General features: G+C 34.9%; 1 protein-coding gene across 1 annotated transcript in view; it reads right to left on the reverse strand.

Annotated features, from left to right (window-relative positions):
• The window catches only part of TTBK2 (tau tubulin kinase 2), a gene marked incomplete at both ends in the record, with an annotated part of 56455 nt that overhangs the window by 12853 nt on the left and 21183 nt on the right, over positions 1-22419 (reverse strand). The window contains 8 exons of the mRNA XM_079537611.1: positions 3384-3632; positions 7636-8239; positions 9578-9789; positions 11311-11527; positions 12737-12894; positions 15408-15533; positions 16516-16608; positions 17152-17217. Coding sequence (XP_079393737.1) covers positions 3384-3632; positions 7636-8239; positions 9578-9789; positions 11311-11527; positions 12737-12894; positions 15408-15533; positions 16516-16608; positions 17152-17217 — 1725 coding nt within the window. The remainder of the gene's footprint in view (positions 1-3383; positions 3633-7635; positions 8240-9577; positions 9790-11310; positions 11528-12736; positions 12895-15407; positions 15534-16515; positions 16609-17151; positions 17218-22419) is intronic.

A 22419-nucleotide genomic window follows, 5' to 3' on the forward strand; every position in this document is an offset into this window, starting at 1 on the left:
AACACTAACAAATTAAAAATCATTTTCAAGAACAAGGTAATAAGAGAGGAGCAGTTCGCTTTTTTTGTTTGTGAGTATGAAAGGTATTATTAAATGTGGACATGAGCGTAAACATTCATCTCTTGTTATTGCAGACTTTTGAAACTTGACAAAATTAGTTCATGAAAATTAGTAGAATTTTACATTTATGTTAACCCCTGGCTGATGCAGTTACAACACCCAAAATAAAATGACAGCAATATATGGGACATACATACTTTCTCTAAATATCCCCTGAACGTGTCAACAAGTCTTACCTTATTATTCTGTATGCACTTGAATTCCAGTCAGAAGTTTAGAAATCAAGGTAAAATTTCCAACTCAGATCAGTGCATTATGTCTCCCCTCTTGGACATGATGGCTTGCATTTCCACATTATTTTGTGTGGGAAGATTTCAAAGTACTTTGTAGCTAATACTGTAACTATATGCCTATAACATAGTTTTAAAAACAATGCAGCAAGATGGCTTACTGGGAAAAATAAGACCTATGAGAAAATAAATGTGAAAGTGCTAACCAATTCCAACTGCTTTACACAAGAGACACAGATTACCATTCCCTAACAGAATAAACAGCCATAAAATCATGAATTTAAAATTAGCCCTGTTTGTGCATGTCTCATTAAGCACTTAAAAAAATGAAGAAACATCAGAATGATATACAAATATGGAATCTACATTCATTAAAAGCTGAATTCTAAAATAATTATAAATTGGCTTTTGTACAATAGAAGACTGCCAGACTGCCACAGCTAGAAAACATTTTCATGTTCTTATTGAAGAACTAGAACTGAGAAACATAGAAATAAATAAATAAATGATCACTGATTTTCATTGTTTCTCAAGACATAGTTTCACTTTTAGCAGGATGTCTACCTAAGCAATCTTTTCACACACAGCTCTGGCCAGTCATTATTACGCTTCCATCTCCTTTTCCATGGTCTTCACTCACCATCCTATTATTTCTCTAATGAACAATGTTCAGATGAGTTATCTGACTTTAAAAAAAAAACACAGAAATTAATGTTACATTTCATGGAGGTTTGCTATACAATTTTATACTCTATTCAAGAAAAGGATACTTAGCAGCACTGTGACCTCTCTTTTCAGATTCAAGTAACATCAAAGAATTCATTCTGCCTTTGTCAGCTCTAATGCTGCAAGTTGAGCAACTAAGGAGAGAAGAAAAATACTCCAATTCTCCTCCATCATATATGTAGGGCAAGAGAAGAGTTATCTTTATCTAATTTTTATATATATATATATATATATATATATATATATATATATATATAATTTTATTTTTTTTAAATAAAGGTAGACCTACATCCTATAACCCTCACTGCTCTAGTGAATGAGGAATATACATAAATCTCATTACCCAAATCCATCTGATGTCAAACCAAAGGAGGCTGCAATACAGTTCCTGAACCCTCTCTCATCAACAATCAGGAAAGAAAACTCCTTTGCCTGATTTCAGGAACAAATGTATCACTATTTAGTTTTTAGTACATGAAACAAAATTCAACAGCGAAGATCTCTGAGCTCTGCAATTCATTAGGTACGAATGCTGAATTAAAGGGCAAGCAGCAGTAAACACAGGAAAATATATTTAGTACTAAATATTTATACAGAATTATACATAATAGTATTAAAATATTTTTTAGCGTTTAATTGGATAAAAGCTTCAGGTTACTAACATGCATATTCATCTTTCATGCTGCTGGAGTTTCCAACTTGCTAAGTACCTAACATCACTGAAAGGTAAAAAAAGAGGATGATCTGTAAAATTATTTCGGTTCTTCACTAAGCCATAAAGTACATAAGGCTTTCATTGTGGAAATAAACTGAAGATTCACATGCTTGTAACTTCCACAGCAAATGAAACTCTGGAAATGACACTCTCAGTAAAGCCAGGAATGCCAAAAATCAAGGAAAAGGAATAAAGCAGTAAAGGACTTACCAAGTCCTTTTGAGAGAAGGCTCCGAATCCTGCATATAATCTTCATCCCTTCCCTTTCTCACCCTGCTCAGTAGCAGCACCTGGCACAATACCTATTCTTTTTCACATGACAAGAGTATATCACTTCAGAGCCACTTTTAATATTGCAACTGCTGGGTATACTAAGGAAGCCAGAGAAGATTCTGTATGAAATCCTACTTTGAGTATTGTGAGGAGCCTGGAAATTACTTGGAAACTGCGATACATTCTGATTGAAAAATTTAAATTGCAAATGTACAGGCAAAAAAATACCCATCCATTTCGTATCCTGTGATACAAGCTTAATTTTTAATGATTAATTTCTCCAAAGTCCTTTTCCCTAGTCAATACTCACTCACCTGTATCATCTCTCACCACTGATCCTACTGAAGTTTGAAAGAACCTAATGATGATGGTTAACTTTTAAAATCAATACTTCTGTGCACATTTCATGGAGAAAAATAAACCTTTCACATAGATAAAGTTATACTGAAAGATAAGTTGGAAAAAAATGACAACATAAAATATAATCCAAATGAAATATTAATGGTAAAATGATGATGATATGTTACAGCATTAATGCCATGTCATACTGCTTTACAGGCAATATAAGCTGATGCTGCTTAGCAAATTTTTACAATTTCGTTAATAATACACAAATTACACTAAACTTTAACTTGATTTCAAGTCTTCTTCATTTTCGTGATGTAAATAAATTGGGAATACAACATTATGAAAATTCTGCTTTCTCCAATGACATTTCCATTAGGTATTAACGCAGCAGTTCTCATCTTTCCTTTATATATTGTAAGCATAGAACAGTTCTTGAAATTCCTGATGCTGTAAGTAGAACTTATATCCTATTCCCACACATTAAAATAATTTACAGTAGTCCAAATTTTAATATGCTTCCCAATTCAAAATCTACCTGCTACTGATGATAGATTATAGGAAAATTTTTAAATTAAAAAAAAAAAAGATTTTAATTTCCATTGTGAAAGAAAAAAATATATATATTTCTTAGATTTATTAATCCTACCTTTTCCAAGAGAAAATCCCTTTGCGGATGGGAATCTATCTTCCAGAAATATTTGATGCTCCAGATCACAGTAACCTGTGATCCACAGTAACCACTTCTAAATGGGATTACGTATATCTTCGTAAGAGAACTTCTGCCTCAATTCCTTAATAAGATTGCTTCTCATTCTCTTATTCCATCTTATCTTCCAAAGCATTTTGTAAGACACTGTGTGTAGCAGTATGACTAGCATATGCACGTAGTACCAAACTCTGCAGAGCAACTAAAAAACTTTGCAGATGACTGCTACAACGCAGTCATTTCTATGAAGACAAGACTTATTCACCTGCTGAAGTTGTGCTTTTGAGATGCGAATGACAGGGGGAAACTTGTTGCCACAGGGAATGACAGGAAGCTGCCTACGACCAGTTGAGCGGGAAGAAGAGGAGTGGCTCTCAGCTGATTGACTCCTTGGTAAACCAGCCTCTTTCAGAGGGTCCGGGTGGATGGACAGATAGGCTATAGGGCTCATGGTGCGGAGGATGGGACTTGAAATTCTTGGAGTAGAGAAATGCAGCATATGAGATGAGTTGAGCTGTGAGAACATGGCAGGGAAAAAATAAGGTTCAGAAATCAATTCTGTAGTAATTCTTGTTTCTGTCCTGCATATATGCATTTTCTTAGGAGACTGCATTGCAATCTCCCTCTCATGGTAAAAGCTAATAATTTAAGAGGTTTCTTTCTGATTGTTGCTATTATTTTTTTGAAGTCTTATTACCATATTTTCCATCAATTCAAAAAAAATTCTAACATCCAAGTCAGAAGCAAGCATCCTTTCTCCTGCTGGCTCCTGTCAGTCAGTCAGAACCTAGGGCACATTTAATGAACTAACACAGTCAGTTCCAGGAACACCATATAGAGAGGCTAGCTGATTGTTGGCTGGTCCTCACAAATATTCAGCATATCCTTTCAACAGTGTTGTTTTGTATGATAATAATAATTTTAGCATATGCACCCATTGCATGCTTTACATACACGACTGTGTAACTATGGCTACAGCAGTGTATATTAAGAACCATAGCTGAAGGGATTAATCAGCAAGATTAGCATTAGAGAATGAAATTTCCCAAACATGGAATTGAATTTGCAGGATACACTGGCCCAGAGAATCCATCAACATCTGCTTCATTTTGTATCATATCAAACAAGCACTTAGAAAAGAGCAAAAACAACAGGAATGGTAAAGTCAAAGTGTTCCAAAGTAATAATTTTAAAGGAAGTACATTTTCTAATTGATTATCAGTAATTCTAATAAACCTATAGATTTGATACACAATTCTGAAGCCAACCGACCCCTTCCAAGGCTTTTACCTTTGCTGAATAAGTGGTGACACATCTAAATATCTGTTAGTGAGATTACTGTTTATGGCTTACATGGCTTTGTTCCAATTATATTTGGACAAATCCAGGAACAGTATAGATATGGAAACTTCTTTTTTGCAAGCTATACAAACATGATTTCCCATTTCCTGTTGTGATACTTGCAATTCTAACCTGTATTCCTTGGAAACAGAGCACACTTGCCAGCACTGCGGTTTCCAAGGAAAAGGTATTCCCACTCACGTCAATCCTAAAGCTTCAGTTCCCTTACTACATATCTACCGTTCAACTGAAGGAAAGAAAAAAATTATTTCCAGTGTCTCATGAAAACAGAAATTGAGAATATAAAGCACACGAACACTACAGAACTAAGAACCCTCCAATAAATGAAAATTTAAGAGCAGTTTTATCGATACAACAGAACTCGATGTACAAAATGCTAATTTCAGCTACATTTCTAAGTAATAAAAATAAGCGCATTCACAGTTAAATAACTTCTATAACCATGCATATATATGTATTTGGTAGTAGGTTGCCAAGAAAATGTGACAAGAGTAAACTGTTGTCTAATTTAAATTGAACTTGAAACAGGCATTAGCTGATAAATATTGGATTACTTTAACACCATTGTTGTTTTTTATGCTGAAATAACTGCTTGACAAATATCCTATGTTGCAAACAGTCTTGTGCATCCCACTATATGGAGGTCATTGCAATTCAGTACAGAGATAGTAAATTAATGAGGCCATAGTTAGCAACACAGCAAGTTCAGCATTAAACTCTTAGAACCAGATAAAGAAGAAAAAGAAAAAAGCAATAGGATGCTAAGTGCTTCTCCAATGTAAATTTCTGAATAGTTTATATCACTTCCAATTCTTTTGACAAATTAACTTAACAGCAGCAGATGTTACTGTAAATCAGATACTGCCTGTCCTGCTGAAGCCAAACTCTACATAAAGCCAACATGAAATCATACAGTCAGCACATACATACCAGCATGCTATGAGTAATTCAACAGAAATTGACTGCATGCCCATGACCAAGACACATCAAACTGGTATTTACTGGGTAATCTGTTCTGTGTGACTGCAAAACCATGTCTGATAACAAGAAAATTATCTCTTTACATACATGCATTTCCACAAATAATTGCATAATTGACTAGTTTTTTTAAGCCTAAAACTTGCTAATCCCAAACCAATAACTTACATATTTTTTCTCTTACTCTTTGAGCTCAGATTTCCCTCTTGAACTGCTACAATCTCACATTCTTAATAGAGCACTGATGCTGTGTGTAACTGGTAAGAAATGATATTATCACCAATTACAGAAAAACCAGGTATACACATGATATCCTGAAAAGCAATTACCTGCAAATGGAAGGACTACAGATCAGCCATTTCTTACCCTCAGAAGAAAATAAAACTGGGGGGGGAGGGGGGGGAAGAAACCTTCAATTTCCTATACAGAAACATCCTTGCTACTACTTAAAAATATTACATCCATTCATTTACTGTAACATTAAATTAAGTGCTTGCATATTTAAAAAACAAAAACAAAAAAGCTATCTGAATTGCCAAACTCTCAGAATAAACTCAAATACCATAATTCATCATATCTTCTCCTAAATGATACTGAAGTAAGGTCACTAGAAATCCATATGGGAGGTATATTAATAATCATGATGATTCTGAAGATAAGAATGGTTTCAAGCCATTTGAAATGAATAATCCGTTCAGAAATTATGTTAAGATACTATACTCTGAAATTTCAACATCTATCTTTAACCCCTTTCAGTAACACTTCTTTTAAGTCACTTGATATATGGTCCCAAACTTACATTCTTGGATCCAATCTCTTAGTAACAGATTCAACATAACTGAAATTAGCAGAAGAGTAAAATACAACCCTTTGCCCATTACTTGTACTTGTTGTCAGGAAGGAAATATCTAGATAAAACTACTAAACAAAAACATTCAAATCTAATTAAGGTTGTTATCATTTCATAAACACAGCACCAACTTCACTATTAAAATTACGCAAAGTCTTTCAAAGCATTTTTATTATTGGAATCATACTATCTTGAGCATTTCACATTGCTGTCATGTAACTGTACTCTGCTTCCCAGTTTGGTTTTGTGGTCCAACATATAATAGGAAGCGTGTGCTAAACCAAATCATACAGTGTGAGATACAAATGTTTTTGAGCCATAACAGGTTTTACCAAGGGGTTGTAGTATTTGCTACTGTTATCTTTATATCGGTTCAAAGGAGACTCTCTTATCTGAATACTACGGCTTTGGCAGCAGTTGTACACATTCAGAGGTAAAAATATCCAACCAGCAGGCAGAGTATAGACTCTTCAGGCTACTGCCTTCTCCCATAATTGTGTCTCTTGTTTTGAACTGCACTGGCAGTAACAAGTATAGCCCTAAGAGATAAATAGTGGACAGAAAAGTTTGTGGTAAAGAAAAAAGAATTGATGGCATTACAGAAAAAATACAGCATGACATTTACCTTGAGCTATCATTTTTAGTCAACTTTAATTTACTACCATAGAGAATGTCAGATTAAGGAGATTACTCTATTTATGAAAGGTAAAATTAGTTCAACCACAGAACTGCTTTAAAAAAAATAACCCGTAGCACCTTTCAAACATTGCATAACAAATATTTTGAAGATTAAGGTAGTCTGCCCTACCTGTTTCAAATAGCATGTTATGCTGCCTCCACACAGATGTACATAAGTACAGGTCCTGGAGGAAAGTATAGTCTTTTACGTAACTTGGCTCACTTCTAGAACAGGTGTTGTTCTAGAGATTTCAGATACCATTTCCAACTTACCTTTGCAACAAGGATTGTAGCACAGTATTTTACACATCCATTGTGATTTTATGTTTATGTATGACAAATATAATTAATACCAGCTTATATGTGTTACTCTCCTTGATTAGAAACCTCTGCACAAATAGAATGTTAATATGTTTTAACTGAGGCAAATTCTGTGGATCATACTTGCAGAGCAATTATCCAAGTCCATGGGAGAAAGGAAATACTCATAACAAAGCATGGAAGATTACCTCTCAAGAATCAAGTCCCATTTTTAATAAACTATGAATTTCTGCTACACTACTGCAATTGACTTACTGCCTTTTCACTTATCTCCTCACATAATACTGAGCAAAGAGAGATTTAATAAAACAGCGAGTGTTTTTCTTACCGGAGTGAGTGCTCCTTCTGCTTGAGCTTCCATAGGACTTGTAGGGGTGGCTGCAAGAAGCTGTCCAGCAGCTCCTGTCAGAAGTTCCAATTTGTCTGTAAGCTGTTCAGAAGAAGCAGGATGACTTTCCATGGCTACAAGAAATTCCACCCCTGAGGTTTGATTCTTGGCATGGACACTGTTTCCAGCCCAGCCTTCTTGTTTGGGCTGCTCTTCTGGAGGGGACTCCTCTAGAACTTGTAGTACCTCTGGCTCTTCATCTGAGGGACTTCCAGTCGTTTTGTGCCCTAAAACTTCATTTGTCCTGAAATCCTGCAAGTCCCGTTCCTTATCTATTATCACCCATTCCTTAGAATCAATCTCCTGCCTGCAGGAGCTTAAGTTGACAGCTACAAATCCATTGCCAACAACACCATCAATTTGTTCTGGAGAACCAGCTGACACAGGTTTTGAAGCATCTGGAAGATATTCTTCATCATAGTGCCAAACATGGTCCATGCGGGCAGCCACAGGAGCAGGAATGAGTGATTTCTGAGGAAGAGGAGGAACAGCAGCAACTGCAGTCTCAGCTGCAGCATTCAAGTCTTTCTGCCTCTTCTCCAAACTTAAGAAAAGAAATATTTGAATTAGTTACTAATGATGTAACCTGCATTTGATAGTTTTTCAATTTATGAAAACCAGATTTACCTAAAAAATTGTTGCCACGTTTTAGAAAAACATATAGTGAAAGAGCTAAAACTTGAGGCAATTCCATAAATTAAACCAAAGAAAAGAGAAGCAAATATAGAAAACAATTATTTCACTGTGATGTTTATTATCCACTTCTTCAAAAAATAACTCTAATGGCAAGTGAAAATGGTTGGGTGGTCTTAGAAGTTTGCACACATATCAAGGCAATTACCCTGAGAGAATGGCAGAGAGAATCATGAGCAATTGATAGCTCCGTGTTCTGGTTTCCATCTGCATTTAAGCTATGCTACAAAGAATCCAAGTGGAACAGTAAAAGCAGAATTCACCAACAGCAGTTAGAAGATGCTTCCAAAATCAGTGTTTCTGTTTTTTGGATTGACTCCCAATTTATGCTTCGCTTAATTTGTTTCAAACAAATTCAAATTACTAATCCTCAATGGTGTATTAGAAAGATTTTGCCACTGTCAACATCTCATCCATCTTCTCCTGTGTCCTACCTCAGCTACTGCCTCTCAGACAGATTGCAATGCATCTTTCTTTACTTTCCTTTATTTTTTCTATGTAAGGGCAAATTTGATTTAATCAGCTCTGATATAGCTTTCCTTTCTCTGTCTTCAAATTCCATTTTAAGACCTTTGTTTTCTAACAACTTTGTGTTGTTTTGTTGTTTTTGTTTCTTTTTATGTTGATTCAACATTTTTTAGTATAATCAAATCTGCTACATGCAAGTAGACTTTTAACTTGACTTTCTTATAAAAAAAAAAAAACCAACCACAAAACACTCAGCTTCTTGTAAGCTGTCCTTCTCATCTCCTAGCAACCAGTCCCACACAAGCTCTACTGAGCACTTGACGTCATCATTCTTATTTTGGATGAGTTGTAATGACTGTCAAATGTCAAGACCAGTCCAGTGAAGAAAAGTTAATAAGCATCACCCTGTAATAAAAGATTTTTTATAAAAATGACCTTAGCTCTACACTAGCATTAGTCTTCTTCTTTTTCTGTTCCTTTGTTGTTTTTTTTTTTTTTAAATAAAGACTAGGTAAAGCTGCAACATCAATAAGTTGAGCAATGTTATGAACATATTTAATATTGTTTGCTGTAGCTTGCATAAGCACAACTCAGCAAATACGTTCAGGATTTTTGCAAGGTGCTGTAAATTGACAGAGTAACAGCAGAGAGATTATACTGTCTTAACAACATATTCTGTAAAAATCTAAGCATAAAAATAAAATAGAAATAATTTATTTACCAGTTCTCAAGAAACTTATCGGTGTCTGGCTTTGACTCCAATGTCAGACGCTTCTCAAGTTCAAAGCTGTGAATTGAACGCAGCTTTCGAACCAGTGGGACATCTCTGTCCAGCTGGGTGGTCTCTGAGCGGACACGAACTGGAGAACCTAGACTTGGTGCATTAAGCATTCCATTCACAGGTCCCTGGCTGTTTTCCTCTTCTGTGGCAGCCTGCGCAAAAAGTAAAAGTAAAAACATAACACACTAGGAATGGTAAAATAGAGAAAGACACAGAATTGTATAGTGTAAAATCCATCCAGGATTTTATCCATTGATAAGCCAATTTGTATTTGGAACGTTCCTTAAGCTCACACCACATTTGAGATAGTTCAGACATGCTCTTCAGCATGTACCCAGAACAGAAAAAAAAGGTCTAGTAATGTGCCAGTAGTAATGCAATAGCTCTGGGCAGGTCTAAAAACAAGAGTCTAAAGAAAAAACAAAACAAAACAGAAAACAGTAATATACTTAAATCTGTATTGATTTTTCATACCCATCTCTAAAATTTTCCTCAAAAATAGTTTGAAACCAATCACTTAGAAGCATCCTCAGACTACTTCAGAGCCAACAGCTCTTATTACAGAAAAGTTAGTTTCCAAGCTGTCCTTATGATCCTCAACCTAGAACTCTATCTTAGCTCAACTGCATTTCATCTGGTATACTAGCTGGACACAACTTGAAGCTTGGGAATCGTGATTATCCTTAATTTCAACAGGTGCAACTAACAAAAATTGCTTTTGTTTAAATCAGAGCAATTGGCCTGCTCCCTCTTTGGTAAAAATAAAGAATAATAAAAAACAAACAAACAAAAAACAATAAATTCAGCAACAGTGAAAAAAGGCACCATGTCTTATGGCCTACCACAACACATTTTTTTCTAGAAACAAGCCGCAACAGCCTGAAAACTGGACATCTCTCTATCTAAAGAACATTTCAGTAACACATGCCTATTGAGCTGTTTAAAACATTTTTATATCAAGAAAAAGAGCTACATTTTCTGAATATGAAGTCTAGTGATTGTGTCTGAAAATATGAAATGCTGTGAAAATGAACAAGGGAAATAGGAACCACTTCCAAGAGACTACAGGTCAAACTTAAGAAACTTTGTCTCCAAAAGATTAACCCATTAATCTCTCTGCATCAGTAGAAAGGTACCATATCTTACCAAAGCAAAAACACCACATGAACTAAAAGGGTACTACCAATCATGCTTAATGTTAATTCGCCACTTGAAAGACAATAAATAATACTAAAACATTTTTTGTATTTTCTGTATTTAAACTCATGCAAAATACAGAAAATCTGCTTTGGCTTCACACACTGAGCAAGAATTGAAATGATGTCTGAAGAACGTGAATATGACGATCACGTTAAGAAATGATACCAATGACATTACAAACTATGTCACTCTCATAGCAAACTAAATTCTCAGATTAAGCTTGAAAGAGACTCAAGTTTAAAATTGTCAGCAAATTATTAATCGTAAAGACCAGAAAAGCCCAAAAGCTTGTCTACTTTTTCTAGTACACACATTAGTCTAATAAAAAGTGTAAACTCTACCATGAAATCTTGTTTACTTAGATCACTCTAAGTAATGCATACTAGCATGACTGTATTATTAATGATATTCTACTGTGTACCATGAGGACAGGAAGTTGTTTGTAAATCTTCACAATACAAATTTGTAAATACCTTACAAATCCCTAGTTTTATTTTGTTTCTGTTTGCATCCATTTCTTCCCAAACGTCTTTTTCCTGAGAACGCTGATGCCCAGGAGACCCAGGCAGCTTCTCTGGTGAGACACCAACTGGAATACCATTCTCTCCATCACTGAGCTGTTCATCAGGAAATACTTCATCTGTGTTTTCTCGCAGCAAATCTCCTGGGATAGGAGTGGCATTGGCAATTCTACAAAAGTAGAAAAAATATTGGAAAAGTCAAAAAAACTTAATCATGTGAAAAACACTTAAAAGCTGCTGCTTGAACATTTTCAAAGTAATTTCTGAATAAAAATTATTAGAGATCATATCTACAGACCACTGGATAAATACTATTTTCTTCCATCACTGGATGAAAATCCTCTATAAATGCTGTTCAGTTGAAAAATGTTTGTTTTTTTCTGTTTTGTTTTTTTTGTTTGTTTTTGTTTTGTTTGTTTGTTTGTTTTCCAAATGGAATTCAACAGTTGCTTAGTATCTGCATATAACAATTCAAAGTAACTGGAATAACATTCTCCTCTTGGTACTTCCTGGAATAGAAATGGACTATGAAGTCCTTCATATTGGTTGCACTCCTGAAATCAACAAGAACCAACAATTGATAAATAAACCGGGATGTTCTGACAGAATAGTAATGTCTTACTTTCTATACTGTACAGAAATATACTGAACAAACAGTAGCATGTAAAATATGGTAAACCAGGATTATCACCTTGGAAAGTACAGTACCTGACTTCAATGACTAGTCCTGATGGAAGACAAACATTTTTTTATTATATTTATTAATATTAATTATTAAATTTAATATATTTATTTATTAATTTATTTATAAATTATATATATAATTTATAATTATAAAATATTTATTTATTTATTATTAAATTTAATATATTTATTAAATTTTATTATTTATTAATAGGTACCATTTACTATATTCTAATCTTTTTACTTCTTTCTTCCAGTATCTGTTTTAATTAGTTGGACTGATAGTTCGAAAACAGTTTGACAAATTTGACTGTTCAAAGAATAATGAAGATAACAGTAAAGTTTGAAAATATCTTACAGATCACATAATCCACGTGCATGAAATTAAAAAACTCCCTCTCAAACTATTATCATTTTAACCATAGCCCAGTCAATAGTTACTCTGTATTCAAATGTTGTAGTTTTTTGTGTTTTTTTTTAAGTGTGTTTAAAAAACCACACCTGCTATAATCCATGCGTTTATTTAGCTAGAATAACTTTATTTAACACTTATCTTAGCATAAAGATAAGACAATGTCTGCTTTTTACTAAAAAAGCTACTGATACAACTTTTGTCTCTTCTCAGATTCAGTAATTGTTTCCATTCCATCAGAATTAATTTCAGTGATCATACATACACAATGTGCATACATACCCAATTGCAGCTGGAGTAAGACGAGTGTGTAACTGAGGTGTGGTTGAAGTTGTTGTCGTTGTCAGAGAGCCATCAGTTCCACTCTTCTCCCAGTCAAAAGGATCACTTTCAATAACCCCAAAGGTTTTCATGCTGTTATCAAACACAGACATGAGAAGCTAAAAATGAAGGAAAAGGTTCATTAGCTTCATTTTTGTCACAGAGATCAAACAATTTAAAAATATTATCCAATAATAATTCAGCATACTCCTTCATGATTCTGAGTGACAATTTTCCAGGAATATATTTTTATCATTTTTGCAATGTTTCAAATGTAAGATATGCAAACTTCTGTTTTACATTAAAAACAAATAAGCAAGAAAAGACAACCAAATCTTCCCCATGTTTCTAGCTGAAAAGAGAGGCAAAAAAGGTAGAAATGTACACATAGGCATGACCAAGTTGCTGCAGAATAGGAGCCACAGCTTTCCAAGAGAGAAGGATGAAAGAATATATTCAGCAATCATTAATCATTAAATCATTAAATGCTAGGGAATTAATCAGGAGTGCATAGGAAGAATACCAATTCACTCATTTATATACTTCTTTTATTTAATACCATGCATCATTTATATTATCCAGTGCTGACATTCATACCACAGAAAAGCCACATGAGGAAGCTTTCCTCTCTAATTTTATGCTATGAAAATTAATCCAGGCCAATTTGTGTCCATGGGAGAGAAAGAAATTACATCTTCTTTCCTCTTGCTTTGGAAAACTTTTGTCTCATTCCAGTAACTGGTGGGAAGGCTGCGTCTGTATCACATCATCTCTTGCTTCAAAACATTTTGACAAATTATACTTTTTTCCTGAAAGCTAAATCTCTGGTTTTCATTCTTTCTTCTTATCAAGGTTGCTGGAAATTTCTCTGCCTCTTTTAAAAATACCTACTTTTTCTAACTTAAAATGGATGGGAAGTTTGGATTATTTTTCTTGCACAAAATGCATTCATTTTATCTTTACTCTTAAGAGCTCTCAAAAATGCTATCTATCTCTGTCAATCCAAAACCCTACTGAACTGCACAAAGCCACAATTCATTCTGTCCCATTCACACTCTCCTTTATTCGATTTTTCCTGTACCTTCATCACTTTCTCTCAAATTATTTTAGACATCATTCTCCTATAAATCTTTTCTATAATTTCTGCTATAATGCAAAACCAAATGCCGTTTCCAACATGCTAGCATAAAACAGTCATATTTTTGAGTTTAATTTTTTGTTAAAATATGGGTCAACAGTGAGTGACTAAAAATACACCACTTTATCACCAATCTGAAGCTGCCTATTTCAGCAAGCAATATTCTCTTCAACAAAGAAAAATGACTATTTAGTTTTCTAATGATCTCTGTAGGCAATACTTCAGTGTGGGGGGGAAAAAAAAAAAAGCATGGATTCATGTCATGATCCAGCTGTAAGTATCAAGGGTGCTGAGCTCCAGATTTCTGAAAATTGCCTGAGTGCTTATTACTATAAAACAATCTCATCAATTTAACTTAAAGAGCACTCACTGGAGCCTAGAATATGAGCACAACATCTGAACCTAAGAGATCACTGACTGCACAGCAACTGACGATCACTTTTAGAAACCTAACCCCCCCAGCTCTGGGCTGCACTAAACAAGGGACATCAGCCATTCCTCTTATGTCTTACCCTCTCAACTCTCACCATTTCTGTAACCCTCCTTTGGATGCTCTCTAATAGTTTCATGCTCTTCTTACATTGTGGCACGCAAAACTGCACACAGTGCTCAAAGTGAGGCCACACCAGTGCAGAACAGAACAGAGCTGGGCCTGACGCACCTCAGGGTACAGTTGGCCCTTTTGGTTGCCAGGGCACACTGCTGACTCCTGTCCAAATTGCTATCAACCAGAACACCCAGATCCCTTTCCAAGGAGCTGCTCTCCAGTCTCTCCTCCACAAGTTTGTACGTATAGCCAGGGTTGCCCTGACCCAGGGTGGAGTGCAGAATCCAGCACTTCTTCTTGAATTTAATATGGCTTGTTATTGCCCAGCCCTCTAAATTAATCAAGATGTCTCTGCAGGGCCTCTCTGTCTTTGAGGAAGTCAACAGCTCCTCTCAATTTAGTGTTGACCTTCAAAACCTTCAAGTCCTATATCCAAGTCACCAGTGAAAACATTAAAGGGAACAGGTCCTAAAATGAAGCCTCTCCACAGCCCACTAGTGCCTGACCAACAGCCTGATGTAATCAATTTATTCCAATCACTTGAACTTGACCGATCAGCCAATTCTTCACCCACCACATTATCCCTTATCTGGACAGTTTGTCCAGAAGGATACTGTGAGAAACAGAAAGCTTAGATGAAATCCACAACTGGCTTCCTACTACTGCATTGGTAATGTTCTCATAGATGTTGGTAACCTTGTCATAAAAGATTAAGTTGGTTAAGCAGGACTTCTCCCTCATGAACTCATGTAGTCTGTAACCAATGATTGCATTGCCTTTCAGATGTTTTTCCAGTAACTCCCAGAATAATCTTCTCTGTAATTATGCCAGACACTGAAGTGAGACTGCCACACTCAAGACCAGACAATGAAATCAAAGGAAATTGAAGATGCAACTGCATAAAATTCTACTTAAAACCAGAGATTCAAAAAAGTAAAAATGTTTACCTGGTAATCAGGTTTTGTAAAGTAATCTAAATTAGAGATGTGATCCAGAAAGACGTTGAATTCTTGAGGAAGGTGTTTCAACATAAGTCTGTGCTCATACCTCTCTTTAATGGATCCCACTTGCTCCTAGGAGCAAATAATACAAAAAACGTTAACATACCTTTGTTCTCTGCTACGTACCCACACTGTCATCTTACAGCCATTCAAAACAATACTAACCAGACAGACAGTTGCGTTACACTGATCAGTACTGGGGAAGGCAGTTCTTAATCAGATAGCAAGATAAGAGATTGCCATCAGTACATACACAAAAATAACATACTAACTTCAAATTGAATATGAAAAGCTGTTCGCTTCTGTGCCTGAATGCTGCCTGATATCATTAGAAATTTCAACCCTTCCACAGATTAAACCCTGCTTTAAAGATTAAAATATCTTGTATCATCTGAAGTCCAATCACTTTCTGGTGATTATTCGGTCACTGCAATACATCACAGAAGATCTTGCTTAGTGTAAGATGAGCAAATCAAAACCAAAAGAAGCTACCTACACAGCACAGCACACTATCATCTACTAACACACGAACTACAGGAGTAACCTAGTTTCAATATGAATTCAGGAGAAGTTGAAAGTAGAAATACTAATAGGCTAATTAAATACCATTTTTCTTGGAATATCTCACCTAAGATATATGCCAAAAGAGTACTGCATATTGATTGATTAATTTTTGTTCATCAGCACATAATAAATGCCCACCTCACAAATAATCAAAATAAATAAATAATGCTCAGTGTCCAAAAGGTGAAATAAAAAAAATATCCAAGTGAGAACAAGAGCACAAATTCAGTGGTGTGTATACATTTACTTTTGTTTTTGAAATGTTATCAAACTAGAAGTAACAGTACACTTCCCCACTAAAGTTTCCCAGTTCATAAGGCTTGGTTGTACTTTATATCATGATATTAGGAAAAAGAATACTAGAAAACACTCAAAGGAATAATGTACAAAATAACAAAGCAGTGATTCTTTGTGGAATCTTTATCACGGCATCTGCTTGCAATTCACAACTAATTTTACTCATACTCTTTGGTTCCACTTCCAGGTTTACCTTATCTTTTATTTTTCTCCAAGGTAGTTGCCCAACCACAAACTCCACCAACATGTAAAACAGGGACCAGAGATCATCATGTCGACCCATTTCCTATGAGAAAGAATTACTGTAATGCATCTTACAAAAAGATGTAAGACAAAAGAGAAGATAAACTCTTCACTGTTAAATTTACATTGTTATACATAAAAAATCATATTAAAAAACACTGCAAATAAGTTGTTAAAATAGACGATTTAATTATAGTTAGGAACAGACAATTGTATTTCCATAAAAGATACAGATAAAAGTTGAAGCGTGTTAATATTACACAGTATCTTTACTAGAAGAGCTTTTACACTAAAAGAGGTGTTTAATTGTAAGAAAACATGCTAGAGATTATGTATGTTATAGAGCTCAGTTCTATAAAATTTGCAGTACAACTGAGCAAAGATAATCATTAATATCACTACTATTTTGCAGAAACCTTTCTTACTCTCAATTCCTGTAAATTACATCATCTTTTCCCCCAAATTTAGATGTATATAGCTCTACAAGACAAATGTACCTATATCAAGATACAAAACAAAATCAGTAGCAAGTGCATTTCTGCTTTCAGCTACATCAGATGGATATAATACAGTTTCAGATACTCACTCTGTTTCTATGAGCATTGATTGACGCATATCGTACTGTTCCCCGAAAACCAGCAACAGCTCGAGGCTATTAAAGAATAACAATAAAAAAGATTCCGTCAGAAAGAAGCCCTCTGAACAGTTAAATATGTAGCTATCAAGTGGGTGTGGAGCCACAACAAATATCAAATATCACTGATCTATTTCAATTTTTGCTATTCATCAGTTATCAGTGGAAATCCTCATAGGCATCAAAAAGCAACACATCATAGTTTCTTAAATCATACATTTGTGTCAGTTTTTGATCTCCAGAATCATCATGTCCTGTTTAATTCATGCATCAAAAAAAATAAATCTGTATGACAGAAATATTTCCTTTTCTTCTCCAATAATGAAATATCTCCTGCTATTAACTAGTACAAGTCTGTGTCTCGAAATTTTGACAGGATCTAAAAACATAACAATTACTTCCAGTTTGCTCAAATGCAAAATGGCACATACATACATGCCACAAGTAGGTACTTATCAAAATGCACATGCAACATTTTCCCAAATCACCTCCTGAATCAGCAAACCACTAAATTTTGAGAAATTCCAAAAGAAAGTACAGCCACAGGTGCATGTCCCAGCCATAGCATGGAAAGCTGAGGCTGAACAATAAACAACAAGGGTTTCACAACTGACACTAATTAAAAATACTTATTTCTTTCCTATTTTCCAAATACCAGCTTTTCTTCCCTCGCACTGTAGGTATTGCATGGACACACCTAAGTCAACTGCTGTTTTATAACCACAGAATCTATTTTGCCAGCCTTCCCTCCTTCATGTAAAATGTTACAAAAAGAACTATAAATGATAATAATGTATATTTATCAATTTAAAAATTACAAAGTAGTGTTATTACTTTGCCTAAGCCAGATATGCAATCCTTTCTACCCCTCTCGATCAATCATTCTATATTACTAAAGAGAACTGCTGGAACTGCAAAGTTTGCTTTCCTTTGTACTCTGCACTTCCTAATCAATAATTCTTTTTGTCTCTTACAACACTGAATGTGAGAAACTTGAGATCTATGACAATTCCTAAGATCATACAAAATTCTGCACAATACATTAAAAATCTTGATACACACACACACACACACACACACACACACACAAAAATAACCACAATACAAAACCACTGCCCTATTAATAAAATACCAAGTAATACTGAGAACTATCATTTAAGTATATCAGGAGCTGCCATTATTGTCAGTAAACCTATCAATGAAATCCTGCATAATCCTGCAGCAAGGTGTTTTAAAGCTATTTAATAGCTCATGTAATCAATGTCTGTTACAGAGATACAATGAGAAATGAATTAGTGTTAAAGTGGAAAGTATTTTCTAGGACATTTTTAATATGACCAGGACCTCAGACAATACTCTACATTTAGATCATTTTAGATTTCTCACATTCTCATAAAGGTTGAATAATGCTCAGAACACATTTTCTGTTCAGGAGGGCAGACAATTGAGTTACTGTCTTCAGTCATCACATTCACTCTGAACATTACCCAGAAACAAAGCACAACACTAGCTGTGGAAACTTCATAACATCACACAGTAATAAACAGAGTAGCTCTAAGTGTTCTGTAGTACTGCCAAATTTCAGAAGAAAATAAAGTCCTTTATTAAAAATATATATATATTTCTCCTTCCCAATAGTGCTGAGGACCAGAAATTATCCAAATGAGAACAATACAGATCATTGCCAAGTCAATCAGAATACATTTCCAAAATGTTTGATCAACAGCACATCTTCAGAAGGGCACTGAGAGTACAACTTTAGAACACCATAAATTCAGTAAACAAGAGAATTAAAATTTCAGAAGATTAAACCATACAAATACTGTTTTCAACCTGTGGCATGAATGTTAAAAAGAAAGGACTATATTCACTTTTACCAACCTAATTCTATCATTCTTCTAAGAATAATGAAAAATATGAAAACAAGGATGGAGTGAGGCTTTTATTCTTAGAATATCAAGTAGACAAAGAAATTGTTAACAAGTAGACAAAAAAAAAAAAACAAAAACAGTTGCTTGATAAGGGGGGGGGGAAAGGGGGGAAAGGAGAGTAAGAAAAGGCATACAGGATTTAAATGACTCCATTCAGTTTGCAGAAATTAACAGTTTAACCTATTTCAGCACTATCCTGGGGAGAAAAGTCTAATGCAAGTATTTCATTGTGCATCAAGACTATTACTTTTGAATGTTGAACCCACTGTCATCCTTAAGTATACCTATGAAATTATTTGCCCTAGGAAGAGGGAGAGTTCCAGTGCTTTCTGTTATCTCAGGATCACCGGTCGGGGAAAAGAATGAATGATAACTCTTTCTATATATTAGTTTGTGAAATAAATTCTGAATTCTTTACTTCATAAGGATATCTAAATCCTTTCCCAACCTAAAGAGCTACTGTCCTGAAGTGTACCCATAGATCTGATTTAAAAGGATTTGTAACTGTGTCCCAGTTCTTAAGACACATTTAAATACATTTTAGTAATGCAGTTGACCACTATTTAGAAGTGGTATTACAATCCCACTCAACAAGAAATTAATTATACTGTGTAATTTACACGAATTACGGGTCTGGTAGCCCAAAGCATGTTTGCTCAATTCACAACAGAATTTATAGACTTCTAAGCATCTGCAAAACCTCTCAAACTGTTTCAAAGCTCCTCATGCACCTTACATTTCATGTAGAAAAAGAGAAGCATTAGAGGCAATAATAGTAACTTCCTGAATGATTCACTACATTTTTCAAATATAGTGGCCCCTCTGCTACTACTCATGTTAACTCGTTTTTTTCCCCAAGTTAATCTGACAAAAACTGAGAAATAATGCTCTCGTAGATCCACTTTTATAGTCATGTCTTTCAGATGTGATATCTAAGAAACATGCCACCAAAGCAAAGGAAAATTTCCTTGTTAAGGGGAAAACGGCAACAACAACAACAGAGGTTGGTGGTGTTTTTATCATTGAATATTTGGAGCATGTAGCTGCAGAATGTATTTGCAGTAAAGATATGGTGAATTTCATGTTTCAGTGCATCTGTGAATTCCACTAACATCCCTGATTAAATGGACCACATTATGTTCCTTCCCAGGACAAATAAAATAATTGACTCTCTCTCTTTTTTTTTTTTAATTTTATTTTTATTTTTTTCCCCTGCTCGTTCCCTCCCTTCTTCCTCCCCCTCTTGAAATTTAGTGGGTTTTAGTGCTTTTTTTTTTTTTTAAGTCTCCTTTTTCATGCAACATCAGTTTTCCCTGGACATCGCTCTGTCCCAGAAACATTCAAAAATGTTTCAGATAAAACTACATGAAGGAAATCAGGAGTTACTAGAAAAGGGAGCTATTGTCTCTAAGCAGAATTGTTTGCACATTCTTGAGAGACACTAAGCTTACAAACCTGTCCACATCCACTGGTTCTTTGGTGGGTCAATAGAGAAAGCAAATCATACTCCTTTAACACAGTTCAGTAACTCTAGAAATGCTCTGGGCATTGTTGAAAATTTTACATGGAGTACAAGTTACTTTTATACTACAGTCACAGAAACTATATAATAAACATGAAAAAAATAAAAACAGTAAAGACTTCCTTCCTATTTTATCTGACAAACTACAAGTATCTTTCTACCAGTCAATGACTGGTAATTCTTCAGTGCCTTTAGGCTTTTACATTGAGAAACCAGCTCAGGCAATGAACAATACCTTCTCAATACCGTCTCTAAAGCTGAATAGGAGGATGGGTCGAGAAGCAGCCACTCTATTTCCGTTTGTAAAGAATCCTTTCTTCTGTTCATCTACTGGGAATACAATTTTAGGATTTACCTTTCTTTATATCAAATGGCACCTTCTGTCACCCTCGGTTTTTTTTTGTGAATATAAGCTTTGGAATTTAATTTACTGCTTAGCATGCATTAGCATCAGTTTTAAGAAAATGAAACATTCAGGGATCATCTGGGTAAGCAAAGATCAGATAGCTGAAATACAATTGCCTTTACAATAAGTAATACATCATGATTAGTTATCACTTTAATGTATAGCTTTTCAAAGCCATACTTCTAGCTCTCTATAAAAACCATTTAAGCCACTAACAACAGAGTACTCACACTGTAAAATCCTTATTAAATTATCTCCTACCAACTATCAGTAGGACACACAGCTTGATCTCCACTTTACCTAAACAAAAAACTGTGATTTCCATACTGCTACACAGTTCCAGCAGATGCTGAGTAATGAGCTGAGTTAACATCTAGCAGTACAATTTAATTTTGTTATTGTGGATTCTAACAGGCATGTAGTAACAAATCAAAATTTAGCACCAACTTCTGTGGTATAAAAAGCATCACAGCAACACTTGGTGCATAAACAAGCTCCTGAGCATTTTCAATCTAGAGTACTCACTTCAGCATTGATATGCACTAGCTGAAAACAGCAGAGTTTTCAAAATTGATTCATAAGCAGACAAGTTGGAGGCTGGAAGTGGTAACAACCTACCGTATGTCTATCACAAACCTAAACTTATTCCAGTGAAAAAATCACACAGGATACATCTCACACCTTCCATGTGCATGTTTACTTTGCTGTATGTGATTTCTCTTATACCAGGAGATGGAGGAGAAATTACCGTAAGAGGAAGACCAGCAACTTTATTTAGCAAGCTAATGCACTAGCAGGGGATTTCTCCAAACAGACGAAATAATGTTTTTCTCATCTCCAGAAGAAAAAAAGCTTTTACTGCATTACCAGAATTCCTATGTTCTTAGCAGACGAGAGAACTCAGATCCTAATTTTTTACTTGTTTGTATGTATCACATATAGGACCTACTACGATACTATCGTACAAAGTTAATTCAGTAGTAGACTTCTTTCAAGACTGCAAAATTAAGGCTGACAAGTTAATGTATATTAAAAAAATGTTTTCTTTTTAAACCATTCATAATATTTTTTCATAAATCAGAGGAGTTCACAGCTCAGAAAGAATTAAAAAGACTAGAAATTCTGTTTTCATTTTGGTTTGCTTCTACTTTCACCAGGAAAGGAATTCTACTAGATCAAGCCATCTGTCTTTCCACTATAATAGCTTTTAATTTCAAGCAAATAGGACAGCTCTCAAAGACTTTCAGTTCCTGCAAGTTTAATGAAAATTGGTGATTAGAGAACCTAAATTAGTACTGTGACACAGCGGCAGTCAATTAAAATTCAACAGAAATGGCTCACATCCATCTCAACAGACAACG

Source organism: Tetrao urogallus (assembly GCF_951394365.1).
Source record: "Tetrao urogallus genome assembly, chromosome: 6".
NCBI classification, from domain to species: domain Eukaryota; kingdom Metazoa; phylum Chordata; class Aves; order Galliformes; family Phasianidae; genus Tetrao; species Tetrao urogallus.